Source organism: Meriones unguiculatus, chromosome 7, assembly GCF_030254825.1.
Source record: "Meriones unguiculatus strain TT.TT164.6M chromosome 7, Bangor_MerUng_6.1, whole genome shotgun sequence".
NCBI lineage: Eukaryota > Metazoa > Chordata > Mammalia > Rodentia > Muridae > Meriones > Meriones unguiculatus.
Genome location: NC_083355.1, coordinates 83,180,029 through 83,198,936, shown reverse-complemented (window position 1 = coordinate 83,198,936; position 18,908 = coordinate 83,180,029). Strand labels below are relative to the sequence as shown.

At 45.3% G+C, this 18,908-nt stretch overlaps 1 protein-coding gene across 2 annotated transcripts in view; it reads left to right on the top strand.

Moving 5' to 3' along the window:
• The window catches only part of Esr2 (estrogen receptor 2), a 51,103-nt gene that overhangs the window by 11,123 nt on the left and 21,072 nt on the right, over window positions 1–18,908 (top strand). For both annotated transcript variants that reach the window (XM_021635562.2, XM_021635561.2), the window contains exons 4-6: window positions 7,285–7,401; window positions 14,147–14,446; window positions 18,012–18,150. In XM_021635562.2, coding sequence (XP_021491237.1) covers window positions 7,285–7,401; window positions 14,147–14,446; window positions 18,012–18,150 — 556 coding nt within the window. The remainder of the gene's footprint in view (window positions 1–7,284; window positions 7,402–14,146; window positions 14,447–18,011; window positions 18,151–18,908) is intronic.

The window sequence follows — 18,908 nt, the reverse complement described above, 5'->3', positions numbered from 1 at the left end:
CGGCGTCTCCCTCCCTCACCTTGCTTTCCTTTACAGCCCTGACGGGCTAAAGTCATTTGATTTTTTAAAGATGTTTATTTTTAATATGTATGGGGGGGAGTATTGTGTGTGTGGAGAAGGACATGGATACAGGTGTGTGGAATGGTACACGTGTGGAGGAGTGCGTGTGCGTGGCATGTGTGGAGGTGTGTGTGTGTATGTGCACAGGAGTACGTGTGCACATGCGTGTGTGCATGCGTGTGGAAGCCACAGATAGACATTAGGTTTTTTTCTTCATTGTTCAATCTTCATGAATTTTAAAACGCCATTTTACTTTATATGTACGAGGGTTTAGCCTGTATGTACGTCTGTGCACCACCTATGTGCCTGGTGTCCAGGGAGGCCAAAACAGGACATCAGACCCCCTGGCACTGCAGTTCCAGATGGTTCTGGGCTGCCACGTGGGTGCTGGGAATCGAACCTGAGTCCTTCTTAAGGGCAGCAAGCGCCCTTGACCACTGAGTCATCTCTGCAGCACTCTCTATCTCTGCTTTTTGAGCAGTGTCTCTCACAGAACCTGGAGCTTGCCAACTGGGCTGGACCGGCTGGCCAGGCAAATCCCTGGAATCCTGCTGTGTCTGCCTCCCAACACTGAGGCTACAGGAATGTGTTTACCTAGGCATTGGGGCTCAGAACCCAACTCCTCATGCTTGTACCACAGGCAACTGACTCACCGAGGCATCTCCCCAACCCTAGTCCCAAAGTTACTCTCTTTGGGCTTCTGTCTGTTCTGGGGCTCGTTTCTGTTCTGTCACTCTGTCCTTTCTCCCTTATAGCTTTCTTTCGGGCAATCCCTGTCTCAGAGTTTCTTTTCTTACCCACGCTCCAGTGCCCAGTTCTCAGTTATTAGCGTGAGAGCGACGATTTAACTTGTGCATTGATAATTCTAAACTAATAGGACATTTTACCTCAGGAGAGAAACAGTGGTAACATCTGGAGGCTGGGGGTAGGCATGAGGTAAAGAGCCGTCTTTCTGTGAGTGCCTGAAGTGTGTCCTGTACAGATGACCACCTGTTGGCCCCGGCTCCTTCATTTGTTAGCTCTGTGGCTTTACCACCATCCTGCGTCCTCTCCTCTAATGGAAGCATTCATGGAGTGGCAGTGTTAAAATACAGTTATATGTGTTTTTATTTATGATCGCGGCAGAGATAGATTATAAAGCCCGGTCTCGTTTCCCACTCTATGATCCCAGCAATTCAGATTTTCTGAAATTTAGGTTTGAAAGGTTTTTGTTTGCTTGCTTGTTTTTTAGATGGGTTCCCAATATAGCTCAGGCTAGCCTAGAACTCTCCATAGTCCAAGCTTAGTCTCAAACTAACAAAAATTATTTACTGTGGTTGGAGAGGTGGCTCAGTGATTAAGAGCACTGGCTGCTCTTCCAGAGGACCTAGGTTCAATTCCCCGCAGCCACCTGACAGTTCTCAACCATCTGTGACTCCAGTCCCAGGGGATCTGATGCCCCCTTCTAGCTCCCATGGGCACTGCACACATGTAATGGTGCACAGACATACATGCAGGCAAAACACCCATATACAAAAAAATCTTTAAAAAATATTCATGTGTGTGTGTGTGTGTGTGTGTGTGTGTGTGTGTGTGAATGTCTTTGTGATGTATGTGGGTGTGAATGTTATGGTCTGAGTATAGACATCAGAGGCTCAGGACTCCAGGTTTGCATGGCAATACCTTTTACTGGTTCAGCCATCTTGCTGGCCCCACCCACTCTTTGAGACAAGGTCTCTTACTGAAATTAGAACTCACTCATTTGGTCAGAATAGCAGGCCACTGAGCTCCAGGGATCCTCCAATTTTAGACTCCCCCAGCACCCTGCCTCAATTTTCACAAAGGTCCTGGGAACCCAAACTCAGCTTCTGTAGTAAGCTCTTTGCTGAGGGAGCTGTCCCTCTAGGCCCTTGAATCCTGTATCTTGCTCGGAATGACCACGTAAGGAACTTTTGACCTATTACAGGTAGCTGCCCTCTTTAACAGGAGAGACTGTTCCGTTTTGCTGTGTAGGAAATGCATGTCCGCTTGAAATATCTGTGGACCTTGAAATATTATAGGTGCCAATTGTTGACAATAAAATTTGCTCTTATTTTTTTTTCTATTGTGTCTGCCCAGATGCCAGCTCCTAAATATATATATTTATATATATATATATATATATAAATATATATATATATATATATTTCCTTTTATATATATATATATAAAAGGAAAGTTAATGCTCAGGATGATCCTTTCACTAGACTCTTTATATTTTTGCGGGCATAAAAAACGTTGCAATAGTTGAAAACCTTTCATTTATTTATTTATAAGACAGGCACGCACCATCTTGCCTGGCTTCTGTAGTTGCAGGGGCCCAAAGCAGCCATGCTAACAGCTTTACCACCCCATTCTTTCACACATGGATAGCTGTTGCAATTTGAAGAGGCTTCTTTTATTTTACTTGTGTAAGGTTTCTCTAGGCTGTTTTTAATTCAGCATGATCATATTATTGAACCTTCTGATCTTTTTTTTTTTAAGGTAAAAGTATCTTCTTATATGTAGAGCTTATCGTTTTTGAGATTATAGTTACATCATTTTCCTTTTCCTCCTTTCAACCCCTCCTGTGTGCCTCCTTGTTCTCATTCATGTTCATGGCCTTTTAATTTAGTTGTCGTTACATTTATATATAAGGCACTGGCTACTCTTTCTGAGAGCCCGGATTCAATTCCTAGCAACCATGTGACAGCTCACAACTGTCTGTAACTTCATTTTCAGGGTGTCTGGTACCCTCTTCTCATTGCTATGGGCACTGGTGCTCATGTAGTTTACACAGACTTGTAGGCATTCATACAAATACATAATATCTTACATCTATTTATGTACCTATCTATCTGTCATCTATCTATCTATCTATCTATCTATCTATCTATCTATCTATCTATCTATCTATCTATCTATGTATCTATTGTCTATCAACCAATCTATCTATCATCTATCTATCGTCAATCTACCATCTATGTATCTATCTTTTCTTCTTGTTCTTGTTCTTCTCTCTCTCTCTCACTCTCTCTCTCTTTAGTTGGCTTTGTGGCTCTGAATCCACAGGGATCCACCTCTGGACAGCTGGCATTAAAGGTGTGCCACCATCATGTCTGGCCTACAAATAAAAATTAAGGCTCTATCACACAGATTAGAGAGAAATTTGCAATCACGGATGCATCACTCCTGGCCTGGAAGAAAGCTGACATTACTCTGTGAAATAGGTGATGAGCTGCAGATGCCTACAGGAGCTCAGGGCAGGGTACACTGAAGAAGAAGAAAGAAATGGAAGCAAGAAATGGACTCCTACACTGCCACGACAGTGTACCAGTTCTACCAGCAACTCAGATGAGTGAAGAAGACCTTAAGCTGTAGTAGTTGAGTGAATAATTAGCTACAGTTTTAAAAAAGAATGTCAGTGGAACCAGGTGGTGAAGGCTCACACCTTTAATCCCAGCACATGGGGGGCGGGGGCAGAGGGAGGTGATTTGAGTCCAAGGCCAGCCTGGTCTACAGAGCAAGTTTCAGGACAGACAAGGCTACATAGAGAAACCTTGTCTTGAAAAAAAATCAAGAAAAAAAAAAATAAGAAAAGGAATGAAAACATTTAGTTGTTTGAGAGAGAGAGAGAGAGGTTGGCCTTGAAGTCCTCCACTTCAGCCTCCTGAGTGCTGGCATTACAGTTGTGCTCTACCATCTCTGGTGCCAAAATATTTGTTTTTAATGAATGTTAAACTTTAAGTATGTACATGTGATATAAAGTACATTTCCCCGGGAACTGTTTGGGGAAGTGTTGCCAACAAACTTCATCACCCAGAATCCTTTAACATGTATCTGTGTATCCACCATACAACTGTCAAATCTGAGAAGCGAGTTACCATGTTACCACCACCTAATGCTCAGGCTTGGAGTTTTGCTCATGCCCTGCCTAGCACAAGGGTCAAGATCAGGAACTGACTGTGTGTTTAGGTGTGATGCCTTTAGTGTCTGTCCTTCAGAGCTCGCATTGTTTCCATCAGCACGATACTTTGGAAGACTGAAGCCACCATCTTGCATACTGTCCCTCAGTTTGGCTTTGTCTCATCTTCTGTCTTTAGACTCTGCTTGCTCGTGAGCAGGGACAGCCCAGACATGCCGCTGTTTTCTCAATAGCACCTTTCATGTCATGTGGTATGAGATTTCAATTTGTTCTGTTACTAGTGGGCTCATTTTGATTATTTGATTAAGGCTGCCAGGCATCTGTTCTGCAAAATTACTCTTTTTTTTCCCTTTGTGATGATTTTTTTTTGGGGGGGGGTTGGAAACCTTTTGAGTTAAGTAAATACTGGATTTTTTTTTTTGGGGGGGGTTGGAAACCTTTTGAGTTAAGTAAATACTGTATTCTTCACTAAGCCAATGAATTAATTTCTGTCAGTACGACTTATGGTTCTTATTTTCTGTATTGGGCTGCTATCATTATTATTATTATTTTTTTTTTTTTTTGAGGCTCATATTATCTCAGACCTGGCCAGTAGGAGTCTTTAAGCTGACTCCTGTCTTTTCAGGATGTTCTTGTAATTTCTTTGGGCATTACTTTTCTCCTTTCTGGCACAAAGTGTTTCAGGCAACTTGTGCATGTTACCTGCCCTAGTTCTAAAATAAGCTGGGTTTTTTTTTCCTTCTTCTTCTTCTTCTTCTTTTTTTTTTTTTTTCATGGAACCCTGCTTCCCCTTACTGGAAAACGACAGTACTAAAAGATCTGAGTGCTCCTTTCTCTTTGCTCTTGGAAGGTCCTTGTACCAGGTCCTCTCAGGGGACGGAGTTAGAGAATAGATTAATGTATAGATCCATGTGTGTGCGTGCACAGACATACATTCATCTGTTCCCATTTCTCTCTCTGTATGTATGCCTGTATGAGGCTGTATTAGAGATGCTGTCATGTGTGTGTGTGTGTGTGTGTGTGTGTGTGTGTGGTATATGTGCACTTGTGTGGAGGTCGGAGGTCAACATTGGGTCATCCATTGTTGTCCACCTTAATTTTTGAGACAGTTTCTTTGCACTGAGTAGTGAGACTAGTTCGCCAGCATTTAGATATCTACCTCTCTCAACCCTGCCCCCAACATACTTTTTAAAGCTAAATGCTGTATGTGTGTGTATTACAGAGCTGGAGTTAGTTTTTAAATTATCTTTTTGCCGTGTGCTAGCGTGTGTGTGGAATCCAGCGAATAAAATCAAGAGCTAAGGTACTCCTAGCTTTTACCGTTTGTGTTTGACCTTGCTATGGGTGTTACAGGTACATGCTGCCACTGCAGTTGGATTTTACTTGGGAATCACATCTTGGGTCCTCTTGTTTGTGCAGAAAATATTTCACTCACTGAGCCATTACCCCAGCCCCCCAAAAGCTCCCCTGCCACTTCAGTGCCCCAAGAAGAAGAAAAAGAAACTATCTCTTAAAAAAGGATTTTTTTTAAAAAAGTGTTTATTGTATGTCCATGAGTGTTTTGTTTGCATGTATGTTTTTACCTAATTCCCTCAGAGGCCAGAAGAGGTTATTGGATCACCTGGAACCAGAGGTACAGAAGGCTGTAAGCCTCCACGTAAGTGCTGGGAATTGAACCTGGGTTCTCTGGAAGAGCAGTCAGTGCTTTTAACTGTTGAGCTGTTTCTCCAGCTGAGAAAAGTTATCCTTCGTAAGAAAAAATTAACCATAGGGCGATGGTGATGGCACACACCTTTAATCCCAGCATTCAGGAGGCAGGAACAGGTGTATTTCTGTGAGTTTGAGGCCATCCTGGTCTATAGAGCTAGTTCTAGGACAGCCAGGGCTACAGAGAAACCCTGTCTTGAAAAACAAACAAACAGAATTATAGTTTGAGTGTAATTCAAGAAAAAAACTCCAAGAAAAGCTTATAAAACATTGTACTTCACGCATATATTTAAAAAAAAATGAAATTAAATTTATTTTGTATGCATTGGCGTGAGGGTGTCAGATCCCCTGAAACTGGAGTCACAGACAGTTGTGAGCGGCCACGCTGGGGATTGAACTCAGGTCCTCTGGAAGAGCACAATCACTGTGCCATCTCTCCAGCCCCCTTCACACACTCTTTAAAGATAAATGATATATATGTATGTTACACATATGGACTAAGTTTTTAAAATATCTTTCCAGCATGTGCTAGTATATATGCAGAATTCTGTGACTTAAATAAAGAAGGGGAAAGGAAATCCTTGTATAGTCAGAGTTCGGGGCAGTCTCCCAGCCCCACTCTGAACGGGCTCTACAGTCACAGTCTACCCCACCCCCACCCCTCTTCCCCTGGCTCCAGAACCAGGATGCTCTTAGCTTTTACTGTCCTCGCTGTGGTTTGACCAGAAATGCACACTGTCCCTTCACACTGTCATTTGCACTTTTTTTTTCTATTAATAGAATTACATTTTTTTTCTCTCTCCACCCTTTCCTCCTCCTCTGTCTCTCTGTCTCTGTCTTTCTCTCTCTCTTTCCTTTCTGGGACAGTCTAACTTAGCCCAGGCTGGCCACTAACTCAGTATGTAGCTGAGGATAACCTGAAACTTGATCTTCCTGTCTTTATCTCTGAAGTGCTGGACACAGACGTGTGTCACCATGCCCAGTTTTATGCAGTGCTGGGGACTGAACCCGAGGTCTCATGTGTGCCAGATAGGCTCTCTTCCAGCTGAGTTACGTCATCAGCTTTAGAATTCTATTTTCCTATAATTTGCCCCTTTTTCAATGCATCCTTTGGCTACTCGCTTTTTTTTTTAATTTTAATTATTTGTTCATTTATGAGTTTCACTTGTTGCTGATACTGACAATCCGGGCATCACAGACATACACAAGTACAAAACAATAAAAATAATTTTGGGACTTGTGGCATGGCTCAGTCTGTTAAAGACACTTGCTGCCAAGTTTGAAGGCGTGACTTGGATCCCCCAGGACCCACACAATGGAAGGAGAACTGACTTGTAAGACCTTTGACCTACATCCTTTCTCTCTTTAAATAAATAAATGTAAAAAATTAAGTAAACCTTTAAAAAAGAGTAAAGGCACCGAGGCTGGGCATGCAGCTCAGTGGGAGGGTGCCTAGCACGAAGCCCCCGGTCTTTGTACCCAGATATCCTCTTCACTGGGCTGGACTTTGTATCTGTCCCCCGTCTCTCAGCTGCTTGGTGTTACCAGTGTCGTCTACCGAAAGGTTTCACCAGTCACCCTTTCTCCTGCCGTAGGACATAACGATTATATCTGTCCCGCCACGAATCAGTGCACCATCGACAAGAACCGGCGGAAAAGCTGCCAGGCCTGCCGGCTTCGCAAGTGTTACGAAGTCGGAATGGTGAAGTGCGGTGAGTCTTGGCTTCCTTTTTCCTGTATCAGGTGCCCGTGAAAGCCACGAAAGCCGAGGAGCTGGAGACGAGGCCCGGCAGAGAGGAGACTTAGGGCATGGGACGTATCTTTGAGTACCTGTGTCCATCCGAGGGAGGGACCGGTTATTCCTTGGGATCGCAGGCAAAGTTGGGGGACAGTGACAGGCACAGGGCGAAGATGTCAGCGTACTGGAGTCTTGCACAGCTCAGTGGCGGGGCAAGGAAGAGGCCGGGGGACTTGAGGCACTGAAAAGCGCAGACGGCTGGAGGCCCACCTGCCCACCAACGGTGGCATCCTGGCGTAAATAGACTCGGTTAAGGCTTGTGGCAAGAAAGCAGACTGTCTTGTGGATTGTTCAGGTGACGATGGGGAAGGTGCATTTCTATCTCTCCACCAGCTTTCTAGAAGTAGGGGGGAAACATGAATATATTATAGATCTTATTTATAGTATAAATATTTATGTTATATATAAGTATATTTGCTTCTCACTCATATATATATATTTACAAATACGTCAGAAACGTGATAGAACTATGAAAAGTACACAGGACACAGATCTTTATCTACGACTGTGTTTACTTGTACTTATGCACACACATGACTTACAGTCAACTTAGAGATAAAAGTTTACATACATACATAATGTATTTTATGTATCCATCTTCTTTTAGCTTTTTCCTTCTTAAATTCTTGTAAAAATTATCTATATGTGTGTGGGTAGGTGAATGTAAGCTGCAGTGCCAGCAAAACTTAGAGGTTTTGGGTCTCCTGGAACTGGAGTTACAGGGGGTTGTGGGCCATGTTGTGTGGTGCTGGGAACCAAACTTGGCTCCTTTGCAAGAGCGGTACATGCTTTCTGCCGCTGAGCCATCTCTCTAGCCATCTCGCCATCTCTCCTGGCCGGCCTTTGAGTCACTCATCTGTACACACTTTCTTAATTATGTATATTCACATTGTCTTTGCCTGCATTTATTTTTCAGATAGCCACTGTTTTGCCAGTAACTACTTGTAACTTCTGTTTGAAAAAATTTAAAAATAATGTCCTTCCCCCTCCTCCCCACCCCCCCCGTCCCTGATCATCTCTTAGTAGCTCTGCTTAAAAATATTTTTTTTACAAAAGTATATCTGTGTTTGGCTATGTGTGTGTAGGGGCCTGAGGAGGCCATCAGAGTTGGAGGTACAGGCAGTTACGAGCAACGTGAGGTGGCTGCTGGGAACCGAACTCCGGCCCTCTGGAAGGGCAGCAAGTGCTCTGAAACGTGGCGCCGTCCCTCCAGCCCCACCGCCTCTGTCCTCTGAATATTCTCTAACTTTAACTCCTTTTCTTTTTCTGGGTGCCGTGGACTAGAATGCCCACCAAATTTGGAAGGTCAGCAGGACTTCTCTTAATCCCTCTGGCTTGCTAGAGTCAATGATTCTCTCCACTTCCTGTGTGAGACATCCTGCTTGTTATACACTCTCCAAAGGTTTGTGTGCTCAATAAAGACTTGATCCCCGGGCGCCTCGATTAGGATGTGGTGGAGCCTTTGAGAAGCTGAAGGCTCCGTCTTTCAGGCACCGAAGGTGTGCCCCTCAAAGGGATTTGGGGACCCTATTTTTCTCCTCGCCTTGTGTCTGCCATGAGGTGAGCAGGTGTTCCTCCCCAACCCCCAAGACTACTGGCTCCCTCCTGCTATGTCAGATACTCACATCTGCCTGAAACTGCCAACACAGAGGACTTTTTCTTTATACAAAGCTGCTTACATCTTGGGTCTTTGCTATGGTAGCAGAAAGCTGACTAACGTGTTCCAGTGTCCATGACCCACCCCCACCCCCCACCCCCCGGCCAGTGTGCAGCGTGTATTGGTTAGTCTCTCGGAGACTTGAAGACTTGAAGACTTCTGTCCCAACCGCTTCAGTTATCCCCGTGTTAGAAACTAGTGGGGCTTCTCCCCAAACCTGTTTTTAATCACGGTTACGTTGTATAATTAAGATTTATGTAAACATGAAATATGAGTAGGAGAAGACAGCTGTTTCCAGGAAAGCCTTCCTGGTTGAAAGGTTTAGTTATGGAGTTAGGAATGAGTGAGATTTGGGGGTTAAATCCCTAAACTTGAGAAGATTCAGAATTCAGATTGCCCTGGAAGTGTCTAGGTTGTTTCCTCTGTTTCGTTTTGTTTGGAAGGGGAGGCTAAAGAATTATTTATTTTTGTTTTATGTGTATAAATGTGGCTTGAGTATGTGTGCGTGATCCCCTGCAGTTAGAGATGGTTGTGAGCCTCCCAAGGTGAACACTGGAAACTGAACCTGGGTCCTCTGTGAGACCAGCAGGTGCTTTTAGCTGCTGAGCAGCCTCTCCAGTCCCTGTTGATCTGTTTTAGCCACTGACCCTGGGACTCCCGAGATAGCATATTACAGATCTGCGCAGAAAAGAGACTGGAGCAGTTGCTAGAGATGCTTAGAGAGAAGGCCTTGGCCCTTTGATAAGATACTGCAAATACATGTTTTCTGCTTTAGGCTAATCGGAATTTTAAGACGAGTGTGTATTTAGGGAACCGTTTCCAGCTTAGCCGTTGGAACACATTCCCATATCGTTTGTGTTGACCGGCCGTAAAGGCAGCTTCAAGGCAGCATTCCTGGTCGGCAGAGCTGGCATCTGCGGAGCTTTCCATCTTTGCCTCCTCGCTTTCTGCGGACTGCTCTTTCAGCTTCGGCCCTCTAGCCCTTGGGTTTCTTATCTCTGAAACTGAGCTATCGGCTTGTTTGGGTTTCGAGGGGAGCGGCAAGCAGACAAGTGGGGATCCTGGCACTGTGTCTGGTACCCCCCCTTAGCTCTCCTCATGGATGGTGCCTATGGATCATGACTTTGGTACGGGGGGTTTCCCCAGGCTCGGTACAGAGAAGTAAAGAATTGTTCACCTAGGCCAGGCATGGTGAGGATTGCCGTGGATCTGAGTCCAGCCTGGATGACAGAGTGAGACCCCGAAACAAAACAAGACAAAACTGGCTGAGGCTCTCTAACCTCTGGGAATCCAAGAGCTTGTGCTTAAGAGGTGTTAAGCAGATGAGCGTTCTGCCCTGCACTAATCGGAAAGCACAAATAAGCACAAATAACTCCTATGACAAGACCTCACTTTCTCTACCTCCCAGTAGCCATCGCATTATGAGTCCATCACGAGATTAATCTGCTGAAGAAGTCACAGACTTTGCAGCCCAGTTACCTCCTTTTTTCCCTTATTATTATTATTTATTATAATTTATTCACTTTGCATCCCTCCTTCATCTCCCCACCCCCATCCTACTTTTCTTCCCTCTTTCTCCTCCCCCACACCTCTCCCCTAGTCCACTGATAGGGGAGGTCCTCCTCCCCTACTACCTGACCCTAGCCTATCAGGTCTCTTCAGGACTGTCTGGATCCTCTTTCTCTGTGGCCTAGTAAGGCCACCTCATGATGAGGAGGTGATCAAAGAGCAGGCAACCGAGTTCATGCCAGTGACGGTCCCTGTTCCCCTTACTAGGGTACCCACATGGAGACTAAGCTGCCTGTGGGCTATATCTGAGCAGAGGATCTAGGTCCTTTCCATTTATGGTCCTTGGTTGATTTATCAGTCTCTGCAGGCCCTGAGGGCTCTGCTTTTTTGGCTCTGTTAGTTTCCTTGTGGGGCTCCTGTCCCCTCCAGGTCTTTCTATCTCCTCTGTCTTCCACAAGGTTCCCTGCACTCTGCCCAAAGTTTGGCTATCAGCATCTGCTTCAATAGCCTGCTAGGTAGACTCTTTCCGAGGCTGTCTGTGGAAGGCTCCTGTCCTGTTCCTTGTCTTCCTCTACTTCCGATGTCTATGAGTCATATCTCTTGAGTTATTTTTTTTCCTGTTTTTCTGATCCTTCCCTTTAGGCTGAAGCACTCAGATGTTTTTAAAAGGGTGAAAGGACGCCCACCTAGGCTGACTTCTTCGGGGGTGGAGGTTTGGTTGGGAGGAAGGGGTAATAGCTTCATTATAGAGTCACACTGTGGTGTATAAATATCCAGGAGCAAAGCTGAATGGCCGTACATTTGGTTTGTATCGCTGTACCAGGACAGTTGCTCAGCACATTAGGTGCCATCTCTTTACCCCTGAAGGTGGCCGGGCCAGTGACAGTAGGCGGTATAAAACAGCCATTACAAATCAGCTTTGGACCAGACTTTGTTTGGGGTGACCGTCATTCCCTAGCTTTTCTTCCTAATTTTTAAATTTTGTGCGTACATACATGTTTGCATGTACACACACGTGCAATGTGGATGTGCATACATGTGTGTATATGTCTAGTGGCCAGAGGTCGGCCTTCAGCTCTTTCAGTTGCTTTCCAGCTTTTTTTTTTTTTTTTTTTTTTTTTTTTTTTTGAGACAGGGTTTCTCTGTGTAGCCTTGGCTGTCCCAGACTCACTTTGTAGACCAGGCTGGCCTCCAGTTCACAGAGATCCACTTGCTTCTGCCTCATGGTGGCACACACCTTTTATCCCCAGTGCAGGGATAAAAGGTGTGTGCCACCATGCCTGGTTCCAGCTTACTTTCTGAGACAGTTTCTCACGGATACCTATTTGTCTAGACTGACTGGCCTAGGTAGCCCTGGGGACCCTCATGTCTCAGCCTTCCTAGTGGTGGGGTTTCAGGGATATCCTGACATAGCCAGCCTTTTCATGTTGGTGCTGGGGTCAAGCCCACTTCTTTATCCTCACACAGCAAGCACTTTGCTCACCGAGCTGTCTCCTAGCCCTCATTTTTATTTATTTATTTTTTTGAGATAGGGTCTCATTTAGCCCAAGGTAGCCTCGAACTTGCTATGCAGTCAAGAACAACCTGTAGTGCTGGGAATCAAACCCAGGGCTTCATGCATGCTAGGTCAGTACTCTAGCCCTCAGCCCTGACACCTCTTCTTAAACTCCTTATCCTCGTACACCATACAAGAGACAGAAAAGTACTTTTAAAAGATAATCTATTTCATTTCATTTTACTCGTGGGGCTATACTTGATTTAAAGTGTCTATAGCACTTTATTAACAAAGGGAAATATATTTGGGGTGGTCAGCTGGCTCAGCTGGTAAAATCACCAGCCACTAAGCCTGAGGACCCCAGACTCTGCGTGTAACCACACCGTGCAAACGAGCCACGTCCCGCATGCAATCTATTAGTAGGTATAAAATTTAAATGTGTGTGTGCCTTGTTTCAGCAAGTTGGCTCCTTTGAATTTATTATAAAGAACTAATAGATCTATGAGACAATTTTCATTGTGACAGTTAGTAAAGAAATTATAATGTCATGGGCTTACACCAACATGGGACTTTTTAGAATTTTGTTTTTTGAGGTATGATTTCCTGCACTCTCGAGTTAGTTCAGCCTGGAACTTACTGTGTGTCTCCGGTTGACCTGGAATTTGAGGTAATCCTCTAAGTTCAGGTTCCAGGCCTCTTCCACCATGCCCAGAACAGGGCTGGATTTCAAAAATAAATATTATATTAATAGAATGGAATGCTTTACAGACTGTGGACTTTGTTTATTATTGTGTGTACGTGTGTGTGTGTGTGTGTGTGTGTGTGTGTGTGTGTGTTATAGCTCATCCAAGGAGATCAGACAACTTTTGGGAGATTTCTCTTGTTACCTCATTGAGGCACCGGCTCTCTTGTTTTCTCAGCGCTGCATTCGCTGGGCTGGCTGGCCTAAGGGAGTCTGGGCAGCTCTCCTGTTTCCGCCCTCTACCTTGCTGTAGGAGAGGAGGGGTTACAGAGGTGTGCTGCATACACAGTGGAAGCTTATTGCTGTTGTTATTGTTTACCAACACAGGGTCTCGCTGTGTAGCCCCCGGCTGTTCTGGAACTCACTCTGTAGACCAGGCTGGCCTCGAACTCACAGAGATCCATGCACCTCTGCCTCCTGAGTGCTGGGATCAAAGGCATCGCCACCCTGTCCGGCCTAGAAGGCTTCTTCTACTTCAGTTCCGAGTGTTGAACTCAGGGCATCCAAGCTTGTATGGCTGCTGATGTTATCCACAGTGCCATGTCCCCAGCCCAAGTGACGTTTTCTATAAGATAAAGAGAAGTTTATAAAACAGGGTAATGTGCTATGATTCTGATTTTTGTTTATAAAATATTTAGAAAGCACAAAAGAAAAATACTGAAAGAATCTATGACAAAAATTAACCTCCTTTTGTATTTTCCAGGCTTTGTCAGTTAATTTATTTGAAATATATTTGTTTGTATAAGTATGTGAAAAGAAAAAAAATGCATACATGTGTGTAAGTGTTTTTAAAATGTTGTTAGCACAAATTATTTTTGCTAACTGGAAATTTCAGTGTTAAAGTCCTGACTTTTCCTCATTTTCTGCTTGAGGAAGAATTTCTAGCTCCCTATCTTTGAACCTGGGGTCTATCAGCATACTTTGGGAGAGAAACAGATTCAGTGGCCAGTGATAACCTTGAAACAGAGCAGAAGTTCCCAAACACGTCGTGTTGTTAACATACCCAGACCGTAGTTATCTTTGCCTGTGGCTCACAGACTCCAAAATACAGAATGGAATGATATCAACGCTCTCAACACAGCTGCCTCTTAGTGCTGGGGCTGGGGGTCGAACTCAGGGCCTTAGCACGTGCCAGTCGGACACTTAACCTGCTTACCTACAGCCTCAGGCCTTACCACTTTAGCCTTGGTCGTTCAGTGAGTGGGGATCCTGGGCGGAGAAACCACCGGACTGACATCCTCTGCTCTCCTCCTTAGGATCCAGGAGAGAAAGGTGTGGGTACCGCATAGTACGAAGACAGAGGAGCTCCAGTGAGCAGGCGCAGTGCCTGAGCAAAGCCAAGAGAAACAGCGGGCACGTACCCCGGGTGAAGGAGCTGCTGCTGAGCGCCCTAAGCCCAGAGCAGCTGGTGCTCACCCTGCTGGAGGCGGAGCCGCCCAACGTGCTCGTGAGCCGTCCCAGCATGCCCTTCACCGAGGCCTCCATGATGATGTCCCTCACCAAGCTGGCTGACAAGGAGCTCGTGTACATGATTGGCTGGGCCAAGAAAATTCCCGGTAGGACTCTCCCCTCGTTCTGTTCATCTGTAACAAAGGCCCGTCTGTCACATTTTGGGGGCGGTGATCTTCATCTGCGTATGTAATAGTTTGTTTGGCACTTTTCTTATACGATTTTTGTTTTTAAATTAGAAATTTAATTTTACGGCTATGAGCACAACCGCCCGGTGACCAAGGAAGCCAGAGGTGTTAGGTCCCCTGAAGCTGGGGTAACAGGCAAGAGTGAACTGTCCAGTGCGGATGCTAGGAGTTCAAACTCAGCCTAGGTGCTGAGAATAAAACTTGGGTCCTCTGCGAGAGCAATCCATGCTCTTAACCTCTGAGCAAAATTTGTAACTTACAACGATGGTATTTTTTGTTGTTGTTGTTTTTTCTTCCTACCTTGACATACGTAACGTGTCTTGGGAGGTTAGATTCTGTTTAGAATTCCCAGACTCTCAAGTTTTATATCAGCCAGAGTAGTTCAGGAAGTGACATATATCACCTTTCTCTTTACCTGACTCTGTTTTTGTCCGAGATCCATCTTTGACACCTTCCAACACTGGTTATAGCCACCTCTCCTGCAGACAGTACCCATTGCTTACCTCTGATGCCCAGGTGTAGTTTGGGATAAAATCTAAGAAGGGACACACCCAGGTTTGGAACTGGACTTAGGGACACTTGGGCCGGTCTAGGGGTGTGGGGCTTGGTTAAGAAGGTAGAGATAAGGATTTCATATTGACCAGTTTCTTGGCCGTTGACATCTCCGCTTGTGAGGAAGGGCATGGTCAGATAGGGCCAGGATAGGACCAGTCCCCCAGTGTGAAGGTGAAAGCTTTGTCAGATGAAATATCACTCCTCTAGAGAAAGAGTCAGTACTATATACGAGTAGGGTAAATCAGCAGTTGAAGGATTGTGAATCAGTGGGTCAGTAGCTCCTCATGCCATCCAAGTGTGGCCATGTAGAATATGCACTTTTTCAGTCTATAGAGTGGTTGTTGCTCCAGGTCCCACCTAGTCCCCAAGTTATGGGTTAGCTCACGGTTCTTCCCTATGGATGTGATGCTTGAAAGTAATATTCTTTAACTCATTCTGGTTTTTTCCTTCAGTACGAGACTCAAGAGACCACTAGAGCTATTTGATGCGTTATTATAAAACAGCCCTTGTACTAAATGGTTTTACTAAACTGTAGGCAGGCATAAAGTTCTAAGCATGTTTAAGGTAGGCTAGGCTGAGTTATGATGTTGAGGTTAAATTTTTGTTTGTTTGTTTTTTGAGACAGGGTCTCTCTGTGTAGCCATGGCTGTCCTGGAATTGCTTTATAGACCAGGCTGGCCTCGAACTCACAGAGATGCACCTGCCCCTGCCTCCCTGAGTGCTGGGATTATGAGGTTAAGAGTACTAAATGCACTTGTTTTTAAATTATTATTATGAACATTTGTTTACTATTATTGTATCATTATCATTAGTGGTGTGTGTGTGTATGTGTGTGTGTAGAGGTCAGAAGTTAGTTCTTTCCTTGCACCATTGGTTCCAGGGATCAATCTGTCATCGCCATGCTTGCATGCAGAGCGCCTTCACCGAGACGTCATGTAGCACAACCCTCCATTTTGCCCTGTTGTGAGGGTCTCACAAGGTGGGCCATCCACTTCTTTTTACCACCACCCAAGAAACAAAGTCTCCCTCTCTCTGAATTCTAAACAAGGCCAAGGTTCCCGTGGCCTGGAGGCAGCAGGGGCAGTAGTTGTACCAGGCAAATTGTAAAGGTTTGGCATCGTTGAGTAGACGGATGAACGCTATGGGAGCCATGGCCCCAGGTGTAAGGCTGTCTCCCAGCCATTGCTGGCTGGGCTCCATTTTTTTCTGAGCATTCTGGAGATCTCCTGGCTTCCAGCGTTGTTTTGTCTAGTGCCTCCACCTTTGCCAAAGTTATTTCATTTTGTCTGCTGTCTCCCAGAGAAGAAAAACACGAGTGCACTTTCCTCTACTTTTTATTCCAAGTGTTTTCCAAACACCGCTTTCAGGATCTTGCAGGAAGAATGGAGATGAGATCACTTACTATGGAAAGCTTTTTGGCCTTTTTTTTTTTTTTTTGGCTGCCCCCCCCACCATTAGTCTTTCTTCAAGCCTAGTGTTTTGAAAGATTTGCAGGTGTCTTACATATGACTGTGAGCGAGATAGCAAAGTGAACATGTATCAGGAACCTGAACTGAGCATGAGCATGTGGCTCTGGAAAGGACTTGTTCGTCTCTGTGTGGTGTGTATATGTGTGTATATGCATCCATGTGTGTGTCTAGAGGCCAGGGGTGGACACTGGTACCTTTGTGAATTGCTTGCCATCTTATCTTTTAGTACAAACGTTCTCACTGAACTTGGAGTTCACTGATTGGCTAGACTGGCTGGCCAGTAAGCCCAAGAGATCTTTCTGTCTTTTTCTCTCTCATGTTGGCATTATGGGTGCATGCTGCATGGGTACTGAGGATCCAGCTCAGGTCCTCATCATTTCCTGCAAGCGCTTTACTGACTGGGCCATCTCCCCAGCTTTGGGTTTGTCCATCTTTACATTCATGCGTGGCTTTACGCTGTAGTAACACTGGTAAAATATTTATATGTGATCTTAACTGTAGTGAATTCTCAGAAGGAGGGAAGACCCCTTCCATTTTTTTTTTCCCACAAGAACAACTGATTTGACACGAGGGCAGCTAGGGATGTAGTTTAGGGGTAGCATGCTAGCATGCTCAAGGCCCACACATATGCACAACTGTACACACAGTTACTAGTTAGGAAGGGACTGAGCTGATACTCAAAACCAGAATCCATTTCGCCCCAAGGCCATGCCTTTGACTGCTCTGTTTATGCTTCGAAGCCCCCTCTTCTTATTGTGGGTTATGGAAGAAGTTCCCGTGCCCCCCGCTTTGTACTAAAGGGATTCACTCCCCTAGAGATTTTGTGTTTCTTTCCAGTTCTGTGGCTACTTCATACCATCAGAGTATCAACTGCTTTGGCTGTTATCTCTTCTCTTTAGATAGACTCACCTAGAGACGGCCCTTCTACCCAGAACCGTCCTAAACTTTGCATGGGAAACGTCACACAGTCAGAAAAACTATTTCAGTTGAAGCCTTGGCTTTCTGCAGGGGTTGGCACCACTCTTTGCTTACCTTCCGCCCCCAAGCCATCTAGACGCTAGCTACCCGACCCATCCACCCTCCAGACCATAGACTGGGGTAGACAGGCAGCCCTTCTCGTTGACAGGTGAGCTTTGGCTTCCTCAGCAGGGCACAGGAATTATCAGGACAGCACAGCTACAGCTAACCAGACTCAGCTCTGCCTTTTGGGTCCTTCCTAGCATCTGTGTGGGGAGCCGATGGCTCTTTAGAAATACTAAACAGAGTTTGCTTGTTTTCTGAAGGAGTCAGAGGCCGGAAACTGCAAACCACACAGCCCAGGTCCTTTTTAATTAACATTTAATCAGCTCTTTGGAACACTGATTGATCCCTTCCCCACGTAGTCTGGGTTTCCCTAGCACTTACAGAAATGGGTTGCCGAGGGGGAGGGAGGTGTGTTTAATGGATTCTTGTTTCCCCAGGCTTTGTGGAGCTCAGCCTGCTGGACCAAGTCCGGCTCTTGGAAAGCTGCTGGATGGAGGTGCTGATGGTGGGGTTGATGTGGCGCTCCATCGACCACCCCGGCAAGCTCATCTTTGCTCCAGACCTCGTTCTGGACAGGTGAGGGAACAAAACAAAACAAAACAAAACAATGTTGTATTTCATCTCGGATCTGTGTGACTAAACTAAGTGAGTGGGAACAGAATCCTAGGTGTTGCAATTAAATTCTCCCACCTGAGAGGGCAGTTGGAGGATGATAACACCATCTACCACTCCTCCATGGGGTCAAGAGCCCAAGAAGAAGAGGGCATGGGCATGGGATTCATCTTCCATGATCCATTTTAATCAACCGCCATTAGCCTGGGCTGTGGCAGGGCACTGAATCCTGTGATTATCGGCCACCGAGTGCACAGTCAACAGAGATTTTTTCTTTTTTCTTTTTGCATTAAAAATTCTATTCTCACATTATATTCTTAAGTCACCCTGCTGCTGAGTGACCAGTCACATCCCTGGATAGGTGATGAAAATGCCTTTGACCCTTCCAAATTTATTTTCACGCGCTAGACCTTTAATGCTAATAGTATCACTTGTCTCTACTAGCGTTTTTTTCCACCCAAACATGTGGTGGGAGTGCTTTTTTATTAAGGCCAAACGAAAGCCAATGGACACCGGGACGCGACCAGTGCCGATGTCCCCAAGCTGATTGCACTCAGTTTTCTTTTAAAGATGGCACAGAGCGGGTACTAAACTTGGTTTCAGTTGCCCTGCTTCTGGAGATAAGCTGGGATAGCCAACAGCCGTCGAGCTCTGTGGTAGGAAAGACGGCAACCTCTTGGTGCTCCTCTGAGCGGCCTGAGAAACCTCCAGGGAGAAAGTGC